The sequence below is a fragment of the Brachyhypopomus gauderio genome, chromosome 2, assembly GCF_052324685.1.
Source record: "Brachyhypopomus gauderio isolate BG-103 chromosome 2, BGAUD_0.2, whole genome shotgun sequence".
In the NCBI taxonomy this organism is placed as follows: Eukaryota; Metazoa; Chordata; class Actinopteri; order Gymnotiformes; family Hypopomidae; genus Brachyhypopomus; species Brachyhypopomus gauderio.
In genome coordinates, this window is record NC_135212.1 from 39,168,127 (window position 1) to 39,193,447 (window position 25,321).

The following is a 25,321-nucleotide window of genomic DNA, read 5'->3' on the forward strand; positions in this document are numbered from 1 at the left end:
GGATTTTGTAGTTTGGTTCGTTGTGTTTCTTGCATATTCATTTCAGATTTCACTGCCATGGCAATCATGATGCCCCAGGGGGTGGAGCAATGTAGCAACGAGAACTGCTAATGGCCATATCGTTTTAGCCTACACCACTGGAAGGGGTGGGGCATATAGATGCATACTTTGACCACACCATCTTACTGAAGCCACACCCCTTACTGAGGCCTTCTGTGCTGATTTCCCTCTGTATCGTGAGAATGTGTGCATGCTCATATAAGCCCGCGTTTGTGCCCACGCTATATCATAAGCACCACTGAGAAGAGCAGGGCACGTGATGATGTGCGACACAGATTGAAGCCATATTTGATGTGATGAACACGTGTAATGTGCGCGATCACGTGCGACACGGGTGAACATCTGTTGTACACAGCTTGTTAGTGTTCAGCTTTTCTCAGGCTTTTATTCCTTAAAAAATATTTTTACTCCAATTTAACATTTACTTTTTAACATCAATATAATTGGTATTATTAAATGAATTCATAAAACTACAAAGCCAGTATTTAGTATATCAGAGAAGTTCATAATTATATAGTTAAGGAGAGTGAGTTAAATGATTTTTATATAGCGCCTTTCAAAGAGCCAAAAGTTGCTTTACAATGAAACCATACAACTTTTGCATCCAGTTGCACATCGGTTACACAGCAGTAGAAGATCTGCCGCTGGACATACACACAGACACTTTATTAGACATGCAGCCACACAGTCATTCACAAACACCAGCACAATTTTCTTTAGGACAGCCAATTAATCTAACCTCAATATTTTCAGACAGGAGAGGGAAACCATTGGCAACCCACACAGAACATGGAGGTTCTGCCCCCGCAGGAACACAAATCCTTCAACCAGTTCACTCTACTGGCCAAATGCACACACTCTCCTGATCAAAATCTTAAGACCAGTTAAAGAATAGCAAGAATTTGCATTTTGCACTATTGGATCTTAAGAAGGTTCTAAGTACAGCTTCAAGATGCTAAAAGAAACATTGGGGGATAGGGAGAATAGAATTTGAGCAGGCAGTTTATAGAAAACAACAATTTAACTGAAATAGGCTGTTCTGTTTATCAGCTGATCAAAAGTTTAAGACCACAGCCTTTAAAAGCCAAAATCTGCACACAAAAAAGGATTTCCAGCCATTTTCTGTGAAGTATTCACACCGTCATGACCTCCTGATAGCAAAAGCAAGAAGGCTCACTAACGTTGAGCGTGGTGGGATAGTTGAGCTGCACAAGGCGTCTCACAGCCATCGCTGCTGAGGCTGGATGCAGTAAGATTTATTGAAGGATCCTGAGGGTTATGGAACAAAAAAGACAAGTGGTAGACCCAAAAAAGTGTGGAGCTGCAGGACATGATTGGCTGTAAGTCACGTCTTCAAAGGCCACGTCTCCTTAACCACAAACACATCTCCAGCAACACAATCACATCTCCTTAACCACAACCACATCTCCATCAACACAACCACATCTCCTTAATCTCAACCACATCTCCATCAACACAACCACATCTCCTTAATCTCAACCACATCTCCATCAACACAACCACATCTCCTTAATCTCAACCACATCTCCATCAACACAACCACATCTCCTTAATCTCAACCACATCTCCATCAACACAACTACATCTCCTTAATCTCAACCACATCTCCATCAACACAACCACATCTCCTTAATCACAACCACATCTCCATCAACACAACCACATCTCCATCAACACAACCACATCTCCTTAATCTCAACCACATCTCCATCAACACAACCACATCTCCTCAATCACAACCACATCTACACAACCACGTCTCCTTAACCACAAACACATCTCCATCAACACAACCACATCTCCTTCAACGCCACAAAACTGCTCGTTTGGTGGAAGAAAGTTTTGGTAACTGATGAGAAACAAATTGTAACCTTGATGGTCCTGGGGGCTTCCAATGTTACTGGCATGATGAGATCCTGCCTGAGATGTTTTCTACGTGGATTTGGGGAGTTTTTTCCTTCAATGGAAAAATGGAGCTCCAGGGTGCGCAGGAGCATCAAACAGCAGCTGGCTGTGTGGAGGTGTTGCAGTGGTCATCCCTGATGATTGAGGGCATGTGTCTTTGTGGTAACAACTGGGCTTTTCAACAGGACAATGCTGCAGTTCACAATGCCTATCTGACAAAGGACTTCTTCCAGGAGAATAAAGTTACTCTTTTGGACCATCCTGCATGTTCCCCTGATCTAAATCCAACAGAGAACATTTGGGTATGGATGGCAAGGCAAGTTTACAAAATGGACCTCAGTTCCAGACAGTGGATGTCCTTCATGAAGCCATCTTCAAAACTTGGACCACTTATCTCCTGGAAACACTCACACACATCAACGCATCAAGCACCTACTGGAGTGATCAACAGGACTGGTGGATGTCACGCTACAGCCATTGACCCCTCCCCTTTGGGAGTGTTTATGTTGTCTACGTCTAGTCGTCTGCGTCTGTGGATCTCCGTGGTTGTGTCTGTGTGTTCATCGGTTTCACCTGTGGCTCGTCTCGTGATCACTCGGGCCTTCTGTGGTTTGTCTATTTAATGTGCGTTCACGCAGTGTCCCACGCTCGTCTTTGTCAGAGTCATACATGTGTAGAAGTGTGAATGTTTACGTGCATTGTCTGCGCTTATTTATATGTATAATAAAAGTAACGTTAGTGTGTTCAAGACTGGACTCGTGTCTCGTACTTCTCCTAGCACACAGCATTACAGAAAGACGAGCCGACCAAGATGCCAGGTTACACAACCCGCGCCAAGAAGGGGAAGAGGCCCAGCGGGCACCACCATGCCTCTTCCCCTGCCCCCCGCCGCGAGAACCCCGTGAGCCTTGAGGAGATGCAGCTAGATACCGTGTTTGCGTTTTTGCTGCATCAGGCGCAGGCTACCACGGATGAGGCGTTGGCAAAACATCTGTGGCAGGATGCGGCGGGTATGGCAAGATCGACACCTCCCTTCCTCCAGAGACTCCTCGCCTCTGAGAGTCGGATCTGTGGAGATCTCCATGGCGGAGAAAACCCCCGAGAATGAGTTTGAGGGGGAGGAGTCGGAAGAGGACAACTCCCCGCCGTCCGTGTACTCGGCCCCCACTGAGTATTATGGTGAGCGTGATGAAGAGGAGGAGGGCTCCCCCCGTCCGTGTACTTGGATCCCACCGAGTATCACAGCGAGGGTGAGGAAGAGGAGGAAAGCTCCCCTCCGTCCGTATACTCGGCCCCTACCGAGTATTACGGCGAGGGTGAGGAAGAAGACGTCAGCCCACCTCCATCCCTGTGCTCGGCTTCCACCGAGCATTACGGAGATGAGGTGAGTCCCCCTCCGTCCGAGTACTCAGACCTCACGGAGTGTGAAGACGATAAAGGCAGCCCGCCTCCCTCAGAGTACTCCGGCGAGATGGTGAGGGGGAGGAAAGGTCTGAGGGAGGGTGTTTCTCCCTATTGCTCCGGGTGAGAGTCCGGTGGAGCCCATGAGATGGAGCCCCTGACCCCTCCCCTTTGGGCGTGTGTTTATGTTGTCTACGTCTAGACGTCTGCATCTGTGGATCTCCGTGGGTGTGGTGGTGTCTGAACGTGTTCTTCAGTCTCACCTGTGGCTCGTCTCGTGATCACTCTGGGCTTATGAGGTTTGTCTATTTAATGGGCGTTCGCGCAGTGTCCTGTGCTCGTCTTTGTCAGAGTCATACATGTGTAGAAGTGTGAATGTTATACGTGCGCTGTCTGCGCTTATTTATATGTATAATACAAGTAAACGTTAGTGTGTTCAAGACTGGACTCGTGTCTCGTACTTCTCCTAGCACACAGCATTACAGTGGAGCTGCTCAGTACTGAGTTCTGTTTGAATGCTTTGATTTCTGTTTTGATGGAGTTTTGGAGTTTCTGAGCTGTGGTCTTTTGATATTATATAGGTTATGTATATATAGCTGCTGGTCATAAAATTAGAAAATCATGAAGAAGTTGATTTATTTAAGTAATTCCATTCAAAAAGTGATTGTATATTATACTTATTCATTACACACAGACATATATTTGAAGTGTTTATTTCTTTTAATTTGATGATTATACCTGACAAATAATGAAGAACCCAAATTCAGTATCTCAGAAAATTTGAATATTATTAGACTAGATTCTTACTTTATTGATCCTTTAAGGATGTTTCTTTCAGGGAAATTAAGGTTCCAGTGGCATCATCATTACAGTACAGACAAGTTGTAATAATAATGAATAAGTATATATACAGAAAAATATATATCCATAAGAATATGAACAGTATGCGATTGCACACAAGTAATGTACAGAGTATTATTACATTTCTTGGTCTAGTGTTTTGATGTGGTTATGTGTGTGTTAGTGTGTGTTACTGTTACTGTATGTGTGTTACTGTATGTGTGTGAGTGATACTGTATGTGTGTAAGCATTACTGTATATGTTACTGTATGTGTGTTAGTGTATGTGTGTGTTACTGTATGTGTGTGAGTGTTACTGTATGTGTGTAAGAGCATTACTGTATGTGTGTGTTACTGTATGTGTGACTGTTACTGTATGTGTGTAAGCATTACTGTATGTGTTACTGTATGTCTATGTGACTGTAAGAGCATTATTGTATGTGTATTACTGTATGTGTGTGTTACTGTATGTGTGTAAGCATTACTGTATGTGTTACTGTATGTCTATGTGACTGTAAGAGCATTATTGTATGTGTATTACTGTATGTGTGTGTTAAGGTATATGTGTTACTGTATATGTGTGATAAGGTATATGTGTTACTGTATGTGTGTGTGTGACTGTATATGTGTGTTAAGGTATGTGTTACTGTATGTGTGTGTGTTACTGTATATGTGTGTTAAGGTATATGTGTTACTGTATGTGTGTGAGTGTTACTGTACGTGTGTAGCGTTACTCCATTCACATCCTTTGACAGTGATGATATACATAGGGCTACACAGACATTATACATGGACCAGCCAAGACCAACTCAAACAGCAATTAGAATAATATATCAGGTTATAAAGAGAACACTTGAAGGACGTACAGACACCTTGTCTGGTTGAGTACTTCAGTCACAGATGTATGTGTTCAAAACATGTACCTGTCTCTCGGCTGTACGTGCATCCGCTTATGTCAAGTAGTTTTATTGTCAATTCTGCATATGTACAGGACATACCGAGAATCAAAATGACTTTCTTTCCAGCATAAAAACAACACGAAAGTAAACTGAGAAGTAAAAATAAAATTATAAATAATAAGAGAATGATGACAATAACTGCACAAGGTCACAGAATAGACATACATGTTACAAGAGACACAAAACAGGACAATAGTGCAATACAAGAGTAGTAAAGTGGTAAGATAAGATGGAATAATAGTACCAGTGTAACATCATGTATAATATAGTGCAATATAGTAGCTTATGGCTGATAAGTGAACAAGCTGATAAGTTATTTTAAGGACACTGGTAGGGGAAATTAAAGAGGGTAAGAAAGTGCACCCATACAATGATACCTAGTGGAGAAGTGGAAGTCAACACCTGCTCTACAGAGTCTACTCCTGTTCATATACACGCCTCTTCATTGGCAGGTGTTAAGGTCAGTTCAGTTCCCCCTGTTCCCCCAATACTGCGCATGCGCGAAATCATTCCGTACTAGATAGCAGGTATTAGATAACGCGTATTAGATAACACATTATTGATCCCAGATAGGTAACTTAGCTACATCAGCAGCAGTATGCCACGTAGTCAAAGACAGAGACTCAGACATTTACTGTTTACACCAAGTACGAAACCATTTCATAGGTGCAGGTGTAGTGATGATTAGCTTCTAGAGTAGGCTACTGGATCTCTGAAGGATCATGGTGCCTCTTTTTCTAAGTGAATTATTATTAAGCACCAGTTACTAAGTGGTAAATTCTATATCATGTTATGTGTTATAACACATTTAACAATTTTTAAAGTCTAATAAAAGCTAATTTGTGTGTATGGAAAATCTGATCTTATCTATATTGTGGTTCCACATTAAAATGGTATTCAAATATTAATAGATTTAAGAAGCACAGTGAGAGGAATTTGTTTTGCCATCTTAAAATCCCGCTTGTGTGCTAGATATTTTCGTTAAAAAATTACACCAGGTCCCATGAGACATTTTCAGTGTTACTTGACAAGATAAATCAGTAAAGAAGACACAGTTGTTAATTTATTCGCTTATATTGTTTACATATAAATAGTCTTGGAGTAACAAAGTAAATCGTGAGACCATCTAACCATCTTTCCGCGGCACTGTACAGGGTTTAACCGAAGCGCGCCACGTGACCAGTCGCGACGTGAGACACGGAAGTGCTTGCACGCGCCGACGTGAAGTTTAATCATTTATCATCACTTGCCTGCAACGACGAGAGACGATGTGGTTTACAGTCGGATTAATTTGTGTAGTGGTGGTTGCAGTTTTCCTTAAATATGTTTTTGGTTCATCTGGTCCAAACCCCTTTGAGGTCGACACGCGCGAACCGCTTAAACCAATGGTTTTGGACAAAAAAGAAAAAAACAAAGTTTTGAAACAAGGTGCGTCGCAGTTTTGCTTAGCCTGATAACAGATTGATAACCTACATAGATTTGTGAAGAAAAAATTGTGTTTTAGGCGACATATGCGTCTGGTTATATTTACTGGGGTGTCTTAAGTCCTAATTAAGGTCTTAATTAATGTCACACATTGTAGCCTACATCAGTAAAAGTCTACTGCTTATTTCAGATGTAATACTGGATTCAACTCGTGATTTTTCTAACTTAGAACCTCCTACTTCCCCACATTCACGACTTGTGTCGTATGAACTCGTCAATGTGAATACTCGAGAGCCGAGGTGCACGCTCGCGAATCGACAGCGCGCGAGGCTCTCGCGCAAGGGCGGAGCCACAGCGATTACGTCATTTTCGCCGCGCGGACCCTCGCGCCGCTCGCGATGCGTCAAGTATAAACAGGCTTTAGGCTACAAGGAGTTTAAATCATTGGACAAACCAGAAACCGTATATAGGTTTCTGGGACAAACCCAAAGGACGACAACGTGTAAGGAATGTGTGTAACAGATTAAAGACTAAAACACCACATCAAAGTTCATAAGCACCCAGATAGGTTTTCTTTTGTTTACGTTAGACCCTTATCCGTCATTACAGTTAATATATAAAACACCTGGATAAGTTTGTTTAGTTTAGTTTACATTAGACACTTAGGAATAATAGCCACTTTTAATCAGACATCAAAACAAGACATTTTAAGTTAACTGTAAATAAAAGTATTGTGGTGTGAAAGGGAGAGGCAGCAGATAGGTCCATGTCTTGAACACAGGCTTTTATTCTCACCTCAATAATGCAATTGCGTCAGGAAGGAGCAATCACACGGAACTAGACTAAACTCACATGTAACACAAGGGGCACAGCATTAAAACACTCACATTACACCCCAGGTGGGGGGAGACTTATCATTGACTCATACATAAAATAATACACGGTAACCTAAACTAACAACATACATGACTATATGGGATAACATAACCACCAGTATACATAAATATAACATTAACATAGTAGAACATCGCTACTGGGGCTCATGGGTAGTGACATCGCCCTGCCACTAGCGCAGGGCCGGCGTTACAGTATTTTACTCGACACAAATAATTGTTTTACAGGAGTGATGCATGTGTAAATTAATGTCCAAGACTCATTGGACATAATGAGAGAACATTTTCTGTAGTTATATTTTTCTTTACTTTGACTCTAGTATCTATATAGTTAACAGATGTTTGTCTCCCAATATCTCCATCATGTTTGACACTGAGACAACCGTTGTGGAAAAAAAATGAGTGATGCATTTTATACGTTTTGAGCACGCAAAATTACACCATTTTTAGTGATAGTAATTCAGATGTGATTTTTTGCTAAAGTTTAAATGTCATTCTGAGATGGGACCTACCATTTTGTTTTTAAATTCTCAACAATAATGACTATAAGAGGGTGACACAATACACACAAGTTACTGTTAATGGGGGACAGCCAACAATAGGAGCTACCAAGATAATATATAAAATATTATTTATTATTATATTTTCCATCTCCTGTCTCTAAGTTTATCCTGGTATTGACTTGAGACTGTTGGTAGGGTGATGTTGGTAGGGTGATGGTGGTAGGGTGATGTTGGTAGGGTGATGTGGTAGGGTGATGGTGGTAGGGTGATGTTGGTAGGGTGATGGTGGTAGGGTGATGTTGGTAGGGTGATGTTGGTAGGGTGATGGTGGTAGGGTGATGGTGGTAGGGTGATGGTGGTAGGGTGATGGTGATAAGGTGATGTTGGTAGGGTGATGTGTTGGTAGGGTGATGGTGATAAGGTGATGTTGGTAGGGTGATGGTGATAAGGTGATGTTGGTAGGGTGATGTTGGTAGGGTGATGGTGATAAGGTGATGTTGGTAGGGTGATGTTGGTAGGGTGATGGTGATAAGGTGATGTTGGTAGGGTGATGTTGGTAGGGTGATGCTGGTAGGGTGATGGTGATAAGGTGATGTTGGTAGGGTGATGTTGATAGGGTGAGGCTGGTAGGGTGATGTTGGTAGGATGATGTTGATAGAGTGATGTTGGTAGGGTGATGGTGGTAGAGTGATGGTGATAAGGTGATGTTGGTAGGGTGATGTTGGTGATGCTGGTAGGGTGATGTTGGTAGGGTGATGGTGGTAGGGTGATGCTGGTAGGGTGATGTTGGTAGGGTGATGCTGGTAGGGTGATGGTGGTAGGGTGATGTTGGTAGGGTGATGTTGGTAGGGTGATGCTGGTAGGGTGATGGTGGTAGGGTGATGGTGGTAGGGTGATGTTGATAGAGTGATGGTGGTAGGGTGATGGTGGTAGGGTGTTGGTGGTAGGGTGATGTCGGTAGGGTGATGGTGGTAGGGTGATGTTGGTAGGATGATGTTGATAAGGTGATGTTGGTAGGGTGATGTTAGGGTGAGGCTGGTAGGGTGATGTTGGTAGGATGATGTTGATAGAGTGATGTTGGTAGGGTGTTGTTGATAAGGTGATGCTGGTAGGGTGATGGTGGTAGGGTGATGTTGGTAGGGTGATGTTGATAGAGTGATGTTGGTAGGGTGATGTTTATAGGGTGATGGTGGTAGGGTGATGTTGGTAGGGTGATGGTGGTAGGGTGATGGTGGTAGGGTGATGTTGATAGAGTGATGTTGGTAGGGTGATGGTGGTAGGGTGATGCTGGTAGGGTGATGTTGGTAGGGTGATGGTGGTAGGGTGCGTCAGTAGGGTGATGTCGGTAAGGTGATGCTGGTAGGGTGATGTTGGTAGTAGGGTTGTCCAAATATCGGATCGGCCGCCGATATTAGCAAAAAATGCGTATCGGTATCGGATCGGCAGACACGAGAAAATGCCGATCCAGACTCCCGATCCAGTTTTTTTAAGTCCGATCCCGGTTTTCCTGCGCACCCATTTAGATAATCCATTCCAGTTTTTGCTAGTGAGAGTAAAATCCGGTCCGCATTTTCCAGCACATCTTCAGCACACTAGCGTAGTTTCTGCCCCAATTTAGCTCCGTGGCATCTCGGACCGTGGTGTAAATTTGAAGTTATCGGTCAGTTGTGTGGGATTATTTTACCTTAAAGGATGACAAAGACGAAGAGGTAGAGTGCAACATATGCCACAGTAAAGTCAAGCGTTGTGGTAAAGCTGTAAGAACTTTTAATACCACCAATCTAATCAAGCATTTAGCGAAATACCACCATAAACAACATGACGAGTTTCTAATGAAAACCGAAGACAAAAAGAAAGGTCCTACACAACTAACCCTGGCAGAAATGTTTGAATTGAAGGGAGTGTATAGATGGGGATGGAGCAGCAAAGTGTGGAGTAGAAGGCATTTTGCTTTTAATTAGTTTACGATATGTGCACGGATTTTTTTTAAGCTTTGGTTTACACTTGTTCAAGAGCACTGATGGATGTTAATGTTAATGTTAATAATAGACTATTTTCCACTCGGGTTGTGTGTTTTTTTTTAAATATAATTTACAATATTATTTGCACTTGTGGCTTTTTAATCCTTGGTTTACTGATGCTATTTCTGTTTGTTATTTAATATTTTGTCTATTTTGAGTTTATTAATTGCTAAATAAACAGGTCAGTTTCTCCTTACCAACCATTGTGTATTATTCAAACACACCTAATTCAGCTGGCTACTTGTTATCAAGAGTAAAACGCTTTTCAACATGAGTTTGACAACAAAGTAAGTTGGTTAAATAACTTTAAACTTTAATACATGCTCGGATAGGCCGGTATTGGTATCGGCCGATATCGGTATCGGATCGGAAGTGCAAATAAATATCGGTATCGAATCGGAAGTTCAAAAAGCTGGATCGGGACATCACTAGTTGGTAGGGTGATGTTTATAGGGTGATGTCGGTAGGGTGATGTCGGTAGGGTGATGCTGGTAGGGTGATGGTGGTAAGGTGATGTTGATAGGGTGATGGTGGTAAGGTGATGTTGATAGGGTGATGTGGTAGAGTGATGTTGATAGGGTGATGTCGGTAGAATGATGTCAGTAGGGTGATGTCGGTAAGGTGATGCTGGTAGGGTGATGCTGGTAGGGTGATGTTGGTAGGGTGATGTTTATAGGGTGATGTTGGTAGGGTGATGTCGGTAGGGTGATGTCGGTAGGGTGATGTTGGTAGGGTGATGTCGGTAGGGTCATGTGGTAGGGCGATGGCGCTAGGGTGATGTTGGTAGGGCGATGGTGCTAAGGTGATGTTGGTAGGGCGATGGCGGTATTGTGATGTTAATAGGGCGATGTGGTAGGGTGATGTGGTAGAGTGATGTAGTAGGGTGATGTGATAGGGTGATGTGGTAGAGTGATGGTGGTAGGGTGATGTTGATAGGGTGATGTGGTAGAATGATGTTGATAGGGTGATGTGGTAGAGTGATGTGATAGGGTGATGTGGTAGGGTGATGCTGGTAGGGCGATGGCGGTAGGTTTTGCCTACTGTTGTCTGAAATCTCCCAGTCATCTGTAGTTGTAATGTTTGTCCCTGTGACCACCATTGTCATGATCAACTGTGACCAGCGTCATCACGACCGTCTGTCATCTGCCACTCCCGTCCGCAGGCTTTGAGTCCCGCAGAGTCCCACAACACCTCGACGCCATCGTGATTGGCAGCGGCGCCGGTGGCTTGGGTCTCGCAGTCCTGCTGGCGAAGGTCGGGAAGAAGGTTCTGGTACTGGAACAGCACAGCCGTGCTGGTGGATGTTGCCACACCTTCTCAGAGAAAGGCTTTGAGTTTGATGTTGGTAAGTGCCAGCATCCTGGTCTTCACCTCAGCTGAAGGACACTTCAACGATGGCGCTGTATAAAGAAGCCTGCCTTACCTTGTCATGTGTTCCCTGTGTTATGGTGCAGCATGGTAGACGTTGTCAGTAATTTGATGTTCTTAAGAGCACATTGTTGCTCATTCTTCTGTCCTCTTTCAGATTCAGAAATCTGTGGTGGATCATAATAATTCAGAATGACATAATCATGATGGCTACCCCTTGACCTAAATGCATGACTACTCTCCTGTATTCATATGTCTCCTTCTGGCTCAGGCATCCACTACATTGGAGACCTGAAGGAGACCCGCCCCTTACGCTGCATATTGGACCAGCTGACCAATGGGCAACTGCAGTGGGAACCGCTGGACGACCCTTTTGACCAGGTGGTCGTGGGGCCCCCTGAGAACAGGCGCACATATCCCATCTACAGTGGACGACAGCGCTTCGCCCAAGAGCTGAAGAAGCGTTTTCCAGGAGAGGAGAAGGGCATTGACGAGTTCATGAGACTCATCAAGGTGCAGGATGGGCTCTCACACATTTAGTGTTGAGATGCATTCTGAGTTTTGATTAATTCACTGTCTTTGAAGAGACAGACACCATGGTTGTTCGCCAGAGACAATGAATGTAAACACATATAAATTTGTTTATACACTTCTCACAAAAGGTTAGGGATATTTGGATTTCAGGTGAAATTTATGTAAATGCACAGCTACAGTGATATTAAGTAGGGCATTTAAGTAGAAGCATGCAATGTTTCAAAAACAAAAGCCAACAACAGTGGTGGGTATACCCCAACAAAAACTGTCAGTGTCTCAATAACTTGTCTTGTGCCTGTGTAGGGCAGTTCTGTGTTTACTAGACACACATGCCCACACTAACACCATCACCAGCATCACCACCAAAGACTTCTGGTCCCTCGTCCAGCGTAAATGCTCCCTGGTCCATGCAAGACGACACCTGTGCCTGGTGGTGTGGTCAGGTACCCGTGCAGGCAGCCTAGCATGCAGACCACTCTGATGTAAACCGTTTTGAATGGTCTGACATGACATTTGCCTCTCAGCTCTCTGAAATGTCCATGGAGTTGTCGGGCATTCATCATCTGGTTCCACAGGACAGTGTTCACAATGAAGCGGTCATTAGTGTGGGATGTGGCCAAAGGATGTACACTTCTGTGCCTTCTATGGGGAGAGATTTTAAAGTTGTTATTGACTGCTTTATTTATTTGCAGTCCTTATGTTTTTGCTCACCACCTTTCATTCACAGTTTTGATCCCCGGGCTTCTCAAACACATGCGAGAAAAAATATAACACAAAAAAGGAAAAATTTATTTATTTTGTCGTGTTCTTTAGAAATGTGGACATGGTGTTTGGATGATGGTTATGCTGAAGCTCCTCCCCTTCCCGATCGCTAAGTTCTTGGCCTGCACGGGGCTGGTCAATCGCCTGTCCTGGTTCTTCAGCTATGGCTCTCGCAGCCTGGCTGAGGTGGTGAACAGCCTGACTCAAAATAAAGACCTCAGGGCAGTGCTCTGCTATATATTCGGAACCTACGGTGAGCTTGAGATTTTTTGACTTAACGCTGTTTGCTAAATTTTGCAGAGGGTAAAGCCATATGGACAGCAGATACAGCAGTGCCACTTTGTCCAAAATATCCTGTTTCTCTGGAATTCTTGTGTACTTCACTGCAATTTTGAAGAATTCTGGAATTTCTGGAATTTTCTTCACGTAGTATAAAGAGAATATATGAAAAATGTCACATTTTTCCTTACAAAATGATTTGTGTGTTCTGCACAAACAGAGCACATCAGTGATTTGGAAGTTGCTGATTGGATGCTTGTGTGTGTAGGAAACTCCCCCAAAGAAGCCAGCTTCTCCATGCATAGTTTGCTGATGTGCCACTATCAGGGTGGAGCCTGGTACCCGAAGGGCGGAGCCAATGAGATTGCTTATCACATGATCCCCATCATTGAGAAGGCCGGAGGAGCCGTGCTCGTCAGAGCACCTGTCAACCGCATTCTCCTGAATGACCGCAACGAGGCTATAGGTAGAACATCCATAACGAGGCCAGATGGGCTGTTTCAGTGCTCAGTTCAGACCTGCACTACAGTTACATATGACCACTGCTTCACCTTTCAATGCTTCATCTTTCAATTAAGTTGATTGTGGGCGGAGCTTTAATGTTGCCATGGCCCACGTTGCAGGGGTGAGTGTTCTGAAGGGGCAGGAGGAGGTGCATGTGCATGCTCCCTTCATCATCTCAGATGCAGGAATCTTCAACACCTACCAGCAGCTGCTGCCCAGAGACATGCAGAAGATGCCAGGTGAGAGAAGGAGGGAAGAGAGAGAGGAAGGGAGATGGTATATGTATATGTAGTATATAGTATATGTATACGTAGTATATGTAGACTGTCAAAAAGATTTGGATTATGACAGTGAGGTTATTCATCTGTTTTTCCTTCAGATTTCTGTGGCAGTATCTTTTAGCATTACTGTACACACGTGTACTAATTAGTATGTGTTTGTTCGTATGTGTTTGTGTGTGTGTGTTGGGGGGGGGATGTCACGGGCTACAGAGATCCAGAAACAGCTGGGCATGTTAAGGCACGGCGCTGGTGGGCTCAGCGTCTTCCTGGGTCTGTCTGGGACCAAGGAAGAACTGGGCCTCAAAGCAGAGAACTACTGGATCTTCAGTGAGAACGAGCTGGACAACCTGTGAGCAACCGAACCTTAGTACTCCGTGCCCTAGTACTCTCTGTCCAATACTCCCTGCCCTAGTACTCTTTGTCCTGTCCTAGTACTTTCTCTCTGGTAATCCCTGTCCTAGTATTTTCTGTCCAGTACTCTCTGTCTTTGTATTGTCTGCTCTATTACTCTCTGCTCTAGTACTCTCTGCCCTGGTCTCTTCTGACCTCTGCGGGGTGCAATGCTGAACTGTGGTGGCCTCCTGTGAATGTAGGCCTTCATGGTAACCACAGCTTTGTTACCAGGGTGGATGGCTTCATGAACGGTGAGAGGGAAAAGTGTGTGAAGAGCGTCCCGATGGTGTTTGCTGCCTCGCCGTCTGCCAAGGACCCCACCTGGGAGCAGAGAAAGCCAGGTAAAGGGCAGTGGTGAGACGGGGAGTTCATCTATATGAATTTTGTAACTTTGTCTTAAATGTAGGCATAATCCATTAAGACTGATATTCATATAGAACATTCAGTCCAAACATTTGAGTGGTAGTGTGTGTCTTGCAGTTTGCACTGGTTGTACTTAGCAACAAAGCAGTTCTGTTTTTTGCATCTAGGTTGTGTACTTTGCCTAGTTGTATGTCTCTCATTCTTTGACTTGGCCAGGTAAGTCCACCATGTGTCTGGTGACGTTTGCCCCCTACGAGTGGTTTGAGGAGTGGAAAGACTGTAAAGTGAAAAAGAGAGGGGCAGATTACACACAGCTGAAGGACAGCATCATGCATTCCCTTCTGGATGTGGTGACTGAGGTCTTCCCCAAGATCAAGGACAGGGTACGCCTCCATACACTGGCTGCTTCTGTTCCATTGGCCCCTCCCCTCTATTCCAGTGGCTCCTCCTCTCTGTTCCTCTCCTTCTCTAACTCCTGTCTTTTTTCACGTTGCACACAATCATACATTCATATCTACACAGACTAGTGACATACTGATCCTAAACTTATATCACTCTCTCTTTGTCCCTCTTCCTTTTTCCCTCTATCCCTCCCTCTCTCTGACTCTTTCTCTCTCCCCCCCCAGATAGAGTACATGGATGCAGGTACTCCCGTCACTAATCAGCACTACCTAGCAGCCCCACGGGGGCAGTTCTACGGAGCGGACCACGGAGCCACCCGCTTCACTGCAGATGTCTGCGTCTCCATCAGACCACAAACACCAGTCAGAAATCTCTTCATCACAGGTCTGTGGGCACGTCTGAAGTCTCTTATTCACAGGTCTGCGTGAGCATAGAAGGACCATTGCCATTGAAACCAGATGTTCTCATTTGCTTCATATGTCTAGGACTGAATATCTGATTTTTGTGTGGACGTAACTTGCATTGGCTTCTGGTTTTGTTCTTCTAGGCCAGGACCTGTGTTCGTGTGGCCTTGCGGGGGCACTGGCTGGTGCTCTGATCTGTGGCTCTGCGATTCTCAACCGGAACCTTTTCACGGATGTCATGGCCCTCATGAAGAAACCCAAACATGAGCGTTCCAAGAAAGTCCAGTAACCAGCACTGGACTCAGCACTGGACTCAGCACTGGACACACCAATGGACTCAGCACTGGACCCAGCAGTGGACACACCACTGGACTCAGCACTGGACCCGGTACTGGAGCCGGCACTCTAACCCAACTGAGCCCAGACACAAACCTACACGAGTAGTAGTTCACACTGCTGCCAAGAACTTTGGAACAAAACAAAAAACCTAATGCGGTTGTCATCACATGATCCTCAGGAGACTAATCAGACCAAGACTAATCAGACTAAGGCTAATCAGACTAAGGCTAATCCCTAATCAACCCTTCGCTTTATTCCTTTATTGACAAAAAGAAGGAGTGACTTAATGTAGAACTGACACTTTACATGTCTTTGTACAGAATCCAATCTGCTTTGTATACTTAAAAAGTCAAAATACTTTGATTTTACTGATGTCATTCATGTACAACACTGCATATATATTAATGTTTGCTGTTGTGTGTATTTAAATCCAGGAGAGATTTGGTACCTGGTGTTAATCTTGATGAGAGGGCTTTATTTAGAATCGACCGAGTACTTTATCCCAGATTTAGAAATGTTTTTTGCTGTATTTTTTCCCACTGGTTAGAAATCTGTTCGCTTCCGTTTACACCAGCTCATTCTGGAGAATTGATGTGTGCCTTATGGACAAAATCATATGTTTACGGTTTTATACATCGAATAGGATAAAAATGCATGCAGATTTTCAAGATGTAACGACCCGATAATGGATCAGTTTATTGATGCTATAACAGTGAAATAAAACGTCTGCTTTCTGGTCTGATGTTTAGCAGATCCACTACATGTATCAATCAGCAGTATTGTTCCATGGTGTTGTAGTCTCGTGACAGGCCCTGCATTTAAAGTATTCCCGTGGTGCGGTACATTTAGTAGTTTATGAAACCATAATTTATGTACCACCGAAAGCTTTAATACACATTGCGTTTCAACCCACACACCGTGGGAACATAAGAAACATCAACCATCCTCCCAGATACATCACCAGAATGACAGAATCTCATTGGCTGCGCTGCGGACACGGACGATCCCGCAGAACTGGACCTGCTCGCGCATGCGCTCAGCGCTCCTTGCTGTTAGAGGCCTGACTTATCAACGTTTGGAGTCAAAACTTGTGGAAGGTGATAATTTTTTTGTTTCTTTTTTACACTAACCTCTGCTTGGCTTATAATGAAAAAGACGTTAACAGGCTAGGCAATGTCAGTAGATGTTATGTACACAAGTTTTGTTAACAGATTTGTATGACACTCGCTTGTCTGTCCCCATGGTGTGATGGTGTAACATGCCTGTTAACGTCAATGCGTGTCTAGAAAAGTCTGACTGCGTTAGTGAGCAGAATAACACACTAACCTACTTACACGTAGTCAGTGTTGGTTGTTAGTGTCTAAGTCGTTGGCATACAGTGGAGTGTAATATGGCCACCTTCAGTGTTAGGGTTAAATAAAATAGCTAGCAAACTATATAAATATATAAAATATAAATACACAACTATTAAAATATATAAACTATAACTATATAAATGTAGTTAGCAAGGATAGCTAGCTCGCCATGTGAATTACCCGGTTAAAAGCCTCAGAGAATGACTATCACCATGTAACTACAGGTTCTATCTTTAAGAATCTTTTTGTATTTTTCCTCTTCTTTCTTGTAGTACCGTTTCATTAAACTGACAAAACATGGATGACCACAGTCGGGAACATTTAGATTATGAAATCTTAGCAGAAATTGGCAAGGGCGCCTATGGGAAGGTGTACAAGGCCAGGGAGAGCCGCGGCAGACAGCGCCTCGTAGCGGTGAAGAAGATGAACGTGCCCGAGGAGCCCAATGCAGGAATCCCCCAGTTCATGATCCGGGAGGTGGCGCTATTGAGGAAAATAGAAACTTTTAACCATCCCAACATAGTGAAGTAAGTACAAAACAGACTGTCTTTTTTTATAATTATAAAAGTTATTATAATAGCTTTAAATCTTTAATGGAAATTGAGTAAGTGGCTTTTGTCCATATTAAGATCAGCTATAGACTACTGTATTATATAAGCCTGTCTCTAACTGAAGAGAATAATTGTTCTAAAACTACACTGTATTGTCTACAGTTTAGATATTTGTTTTTGGTTACTCATGGCATTAAAGAATAAAATAATCATAGTTCATAATAACATGTAAACATTCATGACATGTCCAACAGATAACACAAGGCTGTCGTATAACACAGAGTGGTTTCAACCAGGGAATGATATGCCAGTTCTGTAATGTCTTCATTAAGTTCAGACTTGCGGAGATTTTCAGCAGTGTGCAGGACTGTACTGAGATATTTAGCATTACCAACTGCCTCTATCAGCAGGTCCATAACCACTACTGCTTCATCTTCTCCTATAGCTCACACTCACCCCCCTCCTCATCCGCACTACGCTGATGTCCAGTTTAGTTTGACAGTTTTGTAGTTAGGTGACATGCTTTAAATGTTCCTCAGCATGTACATCATCAGCAAACCATGTAAATACATCTCATTTGCATATTTTACAGATTATATTAAATAATTATATATTATTATATATATACAGAGTATAACTCCCTCCATTACAGAGTATAACCACCTCCATCACAGTATAACCACCTCCATTACAGAGTATAACTCCCTCCATCACAGTATAACCACCTCCATTACAGAGTATAACCCCTCCATCACAGAGTATAACCCCCTCCATCACAGATTTCCTATGTCTTTCTCTCACATCTGCATGACGGACCCTGTCCTTACTTTCCAGCCAAGTTTTCCTGTCTCCGAATTTCCTTGTTCCAACAGATCTTGAAGGGCAGAGAGAAAGCAAATCATTCCTTTAGTGATCCTGTACTCCTGTAGTAGGTCAATCCAATTTCTGATGGAATTGCCAAGAGACATAAAACCAAACAGACTGTAAATCAATCCATACAGATTGTTAGGTCTTAAAACATTAAAATGGGCTTATAGAAAAAAAAAAGTATTCAGACCCCTTTACAATTTTCACTCTTTGTTTCATTGCAGCCATTTGCTAAAATCAAAAAAAGTTTTTTCTTTTTCATGAATGTACACTCAGCACCCCATCTGGACAGAAACAAGAGAAATGTAGAATATTTTGCAAATTTATTAAAAAAAGAAAAACTAACTCATTTTTTGAAACTTGAAACAGACCCTTTTCTATGACAGTCATATTTAACTCATGCTGGCCATTTCTTCTGATCCTCCTTGAGATGGTTCTACTCCTTTAACTTCAAATAAACTGATTGGATCTGATTAGGAAAGGCACACACCTGTCTATATAAAACCTCACAGCTCACACACCTGTCTATTTAAGACCTCACACACCTGTCTATTTAAGACCTCACACACCTGTCTATATAAAACCTCACAGCTCACAGTGCATGTCGGAGCAAATGAGAATCATGAGGTCAAAGGAACTGGCCAAGGATCTCAGAGAAAGAATTGTGTCAAGGCACAAATCTGGCAAAGGTTACAAAAGAATTTCTGCAGCACTGAAGGTTCCTAAGAGCATAGTGGCCTCCATAATCCTTAAATGGAAGAAGTTTGGCTAGAACACTTCCTAGACCTGGCCGTCCAGCCAAACTGAGCAACTGTGAGCAACCCTGGTGAGAGAGATAAAGAAGAACCCAAAGATCACTGTGGCTGAGATGCAGTAGGGAGACGGGAGGAAGTTCTACAAAGTCAACTATCACTGCAGTCCTCCACCAGTCAGGGCTTTATGAAAGACATATGAAAGCCTGCATAGAGTTTGCCAAAAAACACACAAAGGACTCCCAGACTATGAGAAATAATATTCTCTGGTCTGATGAGATGAAGATTGAACTTTTTGGCTTTAATTCTAAGAGGTATGTGTGGAGAAAACCAGACACTGCTCATCACCTGCTCAATACAATCCCAAAAGTGAAACATGGTGGGGGCAGAATCATGCTATGGGGATGTTTTTCAGCTGCAGGGACAGAACGACTAGTTGCAATTGAAGGAAAGATGAGAAATGGCAGATGATCCCCAAATCCAGGTGTGAAAAACTTATTGCATCATTCCCAAGAAGACTCATGATGTACTAGCTCAAAAGGTGCTTCTACTCAATACTGAGCAAAGGGTCTGAATACCTATGACCTTGTGATATTTAAGTTTTTCTTTTTTAAGAAATTTGCAAAAAATTCTACATTTCTGTTTTTTCTGTCAAGATGGGGTGCTAAGTGTACATTAATTAGAAATACTTGTAACATACATCTATTGATGCAACCTGGACACATCATCAGTGGTGTTACTTGGGGTCACAGAGTGTTTTGGGTCTTTCAACATCATACACTCTCACCCAGGCGACCCAGCCGGGGTTGATCAGGCCCCAGCTTGTGTCCAGGTAGCGCTACCCCACCCACGGGTCTCCTGTCCTTATTCACAGCCATCTTGATGCAACCTCTGCTGCCTTGGTGGCCTCCTTGATGGCTTTTTGTTTGTTGGCCCCCATGATGCCCAAGATGTTATATGTCTTGCAAAGCAACTGGCCCGCAAATCCTCTGCATCCCACCTCAATGGGCACACACTGTGCTCGCCACCCGTTATTCCGGCACTCATCCACTAGCTCAGCATACTATGCCCTTTTCCTCTCGTTGGCCTCCTCAATACGGTCCTCCCAGGGTATGGTGAGTTCTAGGAGAACAATATGCTTTGAGGACCTTGAGAGAAGCAGCATGTAAGGTTGCAGTGTTCTAGTTGCGACTATTTTCCCCAAGTCAATTTTCAATTCCCAGTCTTGAGCTGTTGATAACAAGCCAGCTGCTGGTGACCTGGCAGCTGATACTTGTTTTTCTCCAGCCCGGACAAAAGCGATGGTGGTCTTCGGTTGGCAGTGGCGCCTGCACAGGACAATTCCACAGCTGATGGTGTTTGCAATGGCTTTCAGGACTTGATCGTGGCGCCTGCGGTAGCGCCCCTCGCCCAGGGCTTTTGGACAGCAGCTGAGGATGTGTTCCAGGGTTCCTCTCTTCAGGCAAAGCTTGCAGGCTGGTGACTCCTCCAATCCCCAGCTAAACAGGTTGGATGGGCTTGGTAAAACGTCATAGATAGCCTGTCCACAGCTCTGCCCAAGAGACTTTGCGGTCAATTGTGTGCTCCCTGCTGTCTCATTCCAACCATCTTGCTGGCCCACTCCTCCTCTACTGATGCCCGCACCTCCTGTTGCACCAGTAATCTTCTTTCCTTGCCCTCCACCTTATCATATTGAGATGTTTTGATGCTTCCCAGGCCAGATCTTCCCTGAGCCACTATTCTGATCATTGCCTTATGCCGTATCCGTGACTCGGCCACATCTGCAGCCTCTACTGCCCTCCATTTCTGCCCTGTCCTCACGTCAATCCCAGCCTGGGAGACCTTTGGGTCCTCTGACTCCCTGTATTGCAGCACCTCCCTGACACGGCACACTTTGAACTCTTCATTCAAGCTGCTGATGGGGAGCTTTAGCTTGTTGTTCCGGCCATAAAGGATCAGGCCCAGATCCTGTTCCCTGGATCTGTCACAGAAGGTGTCTCTGAGGTGGCAATCAATCTCAGCCTTTGAACACGTAAGCTGTCCACTCCGCTTTTTTCCAAGCATCTGCTTTGTAAATCCAAATGGATTACCTTTAAAGGCTGCCCGCTTCCTGGTACTTTCTTTCCTCCTATTCCTGTGCCATTCTGCTCTCCTCAAAGTCATGAGCTTCTTGCGAAGGGTGTTGCGCAGCTCTGCTAGAGGTCCTCTTTCCTCCTCTGCTGCCTTCTTGAATCTCCTCCTCAGGCTCTTCAACTCTTGCCTAAGCTGATGGATCTTATTAGCCCTGTTGTTCTTTATATATGGGAGGTTCTTTGCCGCCTTCTTTTCCTCCAGTCCAAATCTCTCAGCTGCTAGGCTGATGATAATAGTTGTCATCGACTGGAGGCGTCGATCAGCGTCAGCCACTCCTTCACCTTGCTAACTTGAGGCCATTTTACCCGCCGCTATTCTGATGTTCTGCATGGGTTTGGGTCTTGCATCACTTGGAGGTTGTGGGCACTGTGGTTTGGCTTTGGGCCTAGCTCCTCCTGCGTCTCACCAGGGTTGTGCCATGAGCGCTGTGTCACAGGTTCCGTCTGCATGCATCTCATCTTGGACTGGTGGATTTTCAAGCCACGTGGGTTTTTGCACACTTTGCCACAAAAGCATTGTGCGCTCATTGTCATGTTTCCATTTCTGTATGTCAGTGATCCTTGGTCCGTCCAATTGGGATCCTCACCCCCCCCCCCCCCCCCCCCCCCCCTCTCGGGGATCCCTGCGGGTATAGCTCCATAAGTTGATCTGTAGCTCATACTGTGGTTCTTACTCTTGGAAGATGCAGATTGGGCTGCTACCCCTCCCTGCCGCTTTGCTGTCTCTCCAAGCTGTCCGCTGTCTCTCCAGCTGTCACCAATCTATTCTTGGTTGCCAATCAGTCTGTTCCTGATTGTCATTGGCTGTTCCAGACAAAATAAAATTAACTAAATAATTAAAAATTAATAAATGTAATAATTAATTAAATAGTTAATAAAAATGTTTTCAAATGACTGGGGCGGCACGGTGGTGTGGTGGTTAGCACTGTCGCCTCACAGCAAGGCGGTCTGGGTTCGATTCTCGGTCTGGGCTGCTCTGTGTGGAGTTTGCATGTTCTCCCTGTGCCTGCGTGGGTTTCCTCCGGGTACTCCGGTTTCCTCCCAGACCTCCCAGGAGGAGACACACCTCCCACAGTCCAAAGACATGCGTGATAGGTTGATTGATCATGCTAAATTGCCCGTAGGTGTGAGTGCGTGCGTGTGTGTTGGCCATGCGGTGGACTGGCGACCTGCCCATGGTGTACCCTGCCTTCGCCCGGAGATGTTGGGATTGGCTCCAGCCCCCCCCGTGACCCCGGCTAGCGGGATTAAGCGGTTCAGATAATGGATGGATGGATGACTGCAATGAAACAAAGAGTGAAAAATTTTAAGGGGTCTGAATACATTCTGTACCTACTGTATGCATCAAACAAAACCACAGAACAGACAATCATCGGCTCGAGGTTGTGCAGCAGTGGTGTGAACAGACCTTCCCATGTCCTGTAGCTCGGCTGGTGGGACAGACACTAGAAGGTGCTAGTGACACCAAGGTCTTCTGTCTCCAAGGGATAACACATTCTGATGACTAAGAAAGATGTAGTGGATAACAACAGACAGCATCTGGTGTACACGCTAGTCCTGGATGGGCCAGGGTCAGTGGGTGTTTTAGACGGCCTGGGTCAAATCATAGCCAGGGTCAGTGGGTGTTTTATACGGCCTGGGTCAGATCATAGCCAAGGTCAGTGGGTGTTTTAGACGGCCTGGGTCAGATCATAGCCAGGGTCAGTGGGTGTTTTAGAGAGGGAAGGTAGTGCTGGACCTTCACAGCTGGAGCTGGAGCTTGTAAAGGACTTAATGGAAACCATTTTTCTGAAGGTTGCTGGATGTGTCGGCTGCAGTGAGGAAACAGAGTTTGGACCTGACACTGGTGTTTGAGTACATCGACCAGGACCTGTCGTCCTTCCTCAGTGCAGCACCAAAGAACGGCTTGAGCAGAGACAAAATAAAGGTCAGCGGGTGGCACTTGCACCCTGTGGGCAGTTTAACCACCGTGGCAGTTTAAAACTGGGAGCAGTTTAACCTGAGGGTCAGCTGATACCCAGAGGAGTTTTTAGTTCCTACCCCCATCCTGTGATTCTGCTGCTTCTCAAAACACTAACACCAACCCTAAAACTAACCCTAACCACAACACTAACACTAATACTAACCCTAACCACAACACTAATACTAACCCCACTGTGATCATTTATCCAGCCTGTGTTTGATGTTCATGGATGTATGGTGTGAGGTAATATAGATAGTGTAGGGGGGCTTCATGTTCTTCCATTGGGATTTGCCAGCACACACACTTTGAGTTGTACCCCCTATTGGTTCATTCACACCTGGCTTTGAGTTGTACACCTGTTTGTTCCTCATGAATGTTTGGCTTGCTGTGCTTCTGTCTGTAGGATATGACACGGCAGCTGTTCACAGGTCTGGACTTTCTGCACACCAACACAGTCGTGCACCGCGACCTCAAACCAGATAACGTGCTGGTGAGCAGCCGTGGGGAGGTGAAGATAGCCGATTTTGGCCTGGCCAGGATCTACACGTACAACATCGCTCTGACACCCTGTGTGCGTATCCCAGCTGTTGCTATCGTTGCACTGTGGAGCGAGGGCTCTCGACTCCAGCCTGTCAAACCGTCTGTTAAGGGGTGGGCTTCCCCGCCCCTACACACCTGATGTACCTCAATGCTTCGTAGGGCAGGACCTGGGGGCAGGACCCCAGGACCAAAGCTGAGAAAACGTGATGTAGATGTGTGTGTGTGTGTGTGTGTGTGTGTGTGTGTGTGTGTGTGTGTGTGTGTGTGTGTGTGTGTGTGTGTGTGTGTGTGTGTAGGTCGTGACACTGTGGTACAGGGCTCCCGAAGTCCTGCTGTGTTCAGCATACATGTCCTCCGTGGACATCTGGAGTGCAGGCTGTGTCTTTGCGGAGCTCTTCCTGCTGAGGTGAGCATGTTCAGTGATTAACACTTCCTGCCAATAGAGTGTCGCTCTAACTGTAGTCAGACACACCAGACCAGGTGAGCAGGGCTGAGATCTCCACTCACACCTGAGTGATACCTGCTGCACAGCTGAAGAGCTGCTCCTCCTTCACTCCTACAGGCCTTTGTTTCGCGGTTATACGGAGGTTCAGCAACTTCAGAGGATCTTTGAGTGAGTGCAGATGTTTCATTGCCAAGCGCTTTGCCTGTTTGGTTTAATTAAACGTCTGTAATCTTGAGTTTGCGTCCTGAGCTTGTGTGCTGCTACTTTGAAAGGGTGATTGGTGTACCTGGAGAGGAAGACTGGCCCAAAGACAGCCCCATCCACTACAAGCCATCATGGAGTTCCACGGAGCCCAGCACACAGCTGCTGCCCTCTGTGGGCTCAGAGGAGAATGACCTGCTCACTGTATGTTTGCCTCATGGATCTTAGAGAGAAAGAGAAAAGTATATTTTTAATAAAAAATATATACATAAGTATAGAATATGAAATATTTAACCCTCCACATCTCCCCCCTGTAGCAATGCCTGGCATTCAGTCCAAACCACCGCATCTCCGCCTGTAGGGCCTTAACCCACCCTTTCCTGTCAGGCCCCTAACAGCCACATGCATGCACACTGGACAGGAAGCTGAGAGGCAAGAAGAGGGAGGGGCCAGGGGTGGGAGGGGAGGGGCCAGGGGTGGGAGGGGAGGGTCATTGTGACATGGAATCCTCCCACCCTGTCTGTGGTCCATTAAGAGTTCTTACGTTATAATTGTCACCAGTTCTGCAGCTGTCCTCATGTCGTACATGTAATCAGGATGATCATTTTGTATTTTTGTCTTAATAAAAGAAAGAAAACATCAACACACAGACCCTTTTTTAGCTCCCTTAATTCAGGATGTGCTTTTCATGTGCACAGCTTATGAAGGACCTCTGTCCTAAATAACTTGTTTCTATGGATACCTTGTGCCTAGTGTACTAAACTGCGTGTGTGTGTGCGCGTGTGTTAAAAGCATGTAAGATGCATGTAAGCTTTCTCTTATTGCAGTGCTCAGAGTGTATGAAAGGGGGCGCTAATGC

The 25,321-nt window shown here is 44.7% G+C and overlaps 2 protein-coding genes across 2 annotated transcripts; both read left to right on the top strand.

The window, feature by feature from the left end:
• The first annotated feature begins 6,408 nt into the window (after positions 1 to 6,408).
• retsat.2 (retinol saturase, tandem duplicate 2) lies at positions 6,409 to 16,355 on the top strand. The gene is made up of 11 exons (XM_076995714.1): positions 6,409 to 6,613; positions 11,190 to 11,372; positions 11,667 to 11,908; positions 12,743 to 12,944; positions 13,239 to 13,436; positions 13,594 to 13,713; positions 13,966 to 14,104; positions 14,380 to 14,489; positions 14,728 to 14,894; positions 15,138 to 15,297; positions 15,461 to 16,355. The coding sequence occupies exons 1-11, from the start codon at positions 6,454 to 6,456 to the stop codon at positions 15,604 to 15,606; spliced, it is 1,827 nt and encodes a 608-aa protein (XP_076851829.1). The 5' UTR covers positions 6,409 to 6,453; the 3' UTR covers positions 15,607 to 16,355.
• A 246-nt stretch (positions 16,356 to 16,601) lies between these two features.
• Positions 16,602 to 24,927, top strand: cdk21 (cyclin-dependent kinase 21). The gene is made up of 8 exons (XM_076995716.1): positions 16,602 to 16,753; positions 17,284 to 17,538; positions 23,108 to 23,240; positions 23,680 to 23,847; positions 24,113 to 24,222; positions 24,379 to 24,429; positions 24,534 to 24,666; positions 24,780 to 24,927. The coding sequence occupies exons 2-8, from the start codon at positions 17,309 to 17,311 to the stop codon at positions 24,855 to 24,857; spliced, it is 903 nt and encodes a 300-aa protein (XP_076851831.1). The 5' UTR covers positions 16,602 to 16,753; positions 17,284 to 17,308; the 3' UTR covers positions 24,858 to 24,927.
• The last annotated feature ends 394 nt before the right edge of the window (positions 24,928 to 25,321 follow it).

Excerpts from the sequence above, each read along its gene's own strand:
- retsat.2 (XM_076995714.1), top strand. The coding sequence starts at position 6,454 with ATGTGGTTTACAGTCGGATTAATTTGTGTAGTGGTGGTTGCAGTTTTC. Across the intron at positions 6,614-11,189 it reads AAACAAAGTTTTGAAACAAG|GCTTTGAGTCCCGCAGAGTC; the intron begins GTGCGTCGCAGT and ends TCCCGTCCGCAG. Across the intron at positions 12,945-13,238 it reads CTATATATTCGGAACCTACG|GAAACTCCCCCAAAGAAGCC; the intron begins GTGAGCTTGAGA and ends TTGTGTGTGTAG.
- cdk21 (XM_076995716.1), top strand. The coding sequence starts at position 17,309 with ATGGATGACCACAGTCGGGAACATTTAGATTATGAAATCTTAGCAGAA. Across the intron at positions 23,241-23,679 it reads TGAGCAGAGACAAAATAAAG|GATATGACACGGCAGCTGTT; the intron begins GTCAGCGGGTGG and ends TTCTGTCTGTAG. Across the intron at positions 23,848-24,112 it reads ACATCGCTCTGACACCCTGT|GTCGTGACACTGTGGTACAG; the intron begins GTGCGTATCCCA and ends GTGTGTGTGTAG.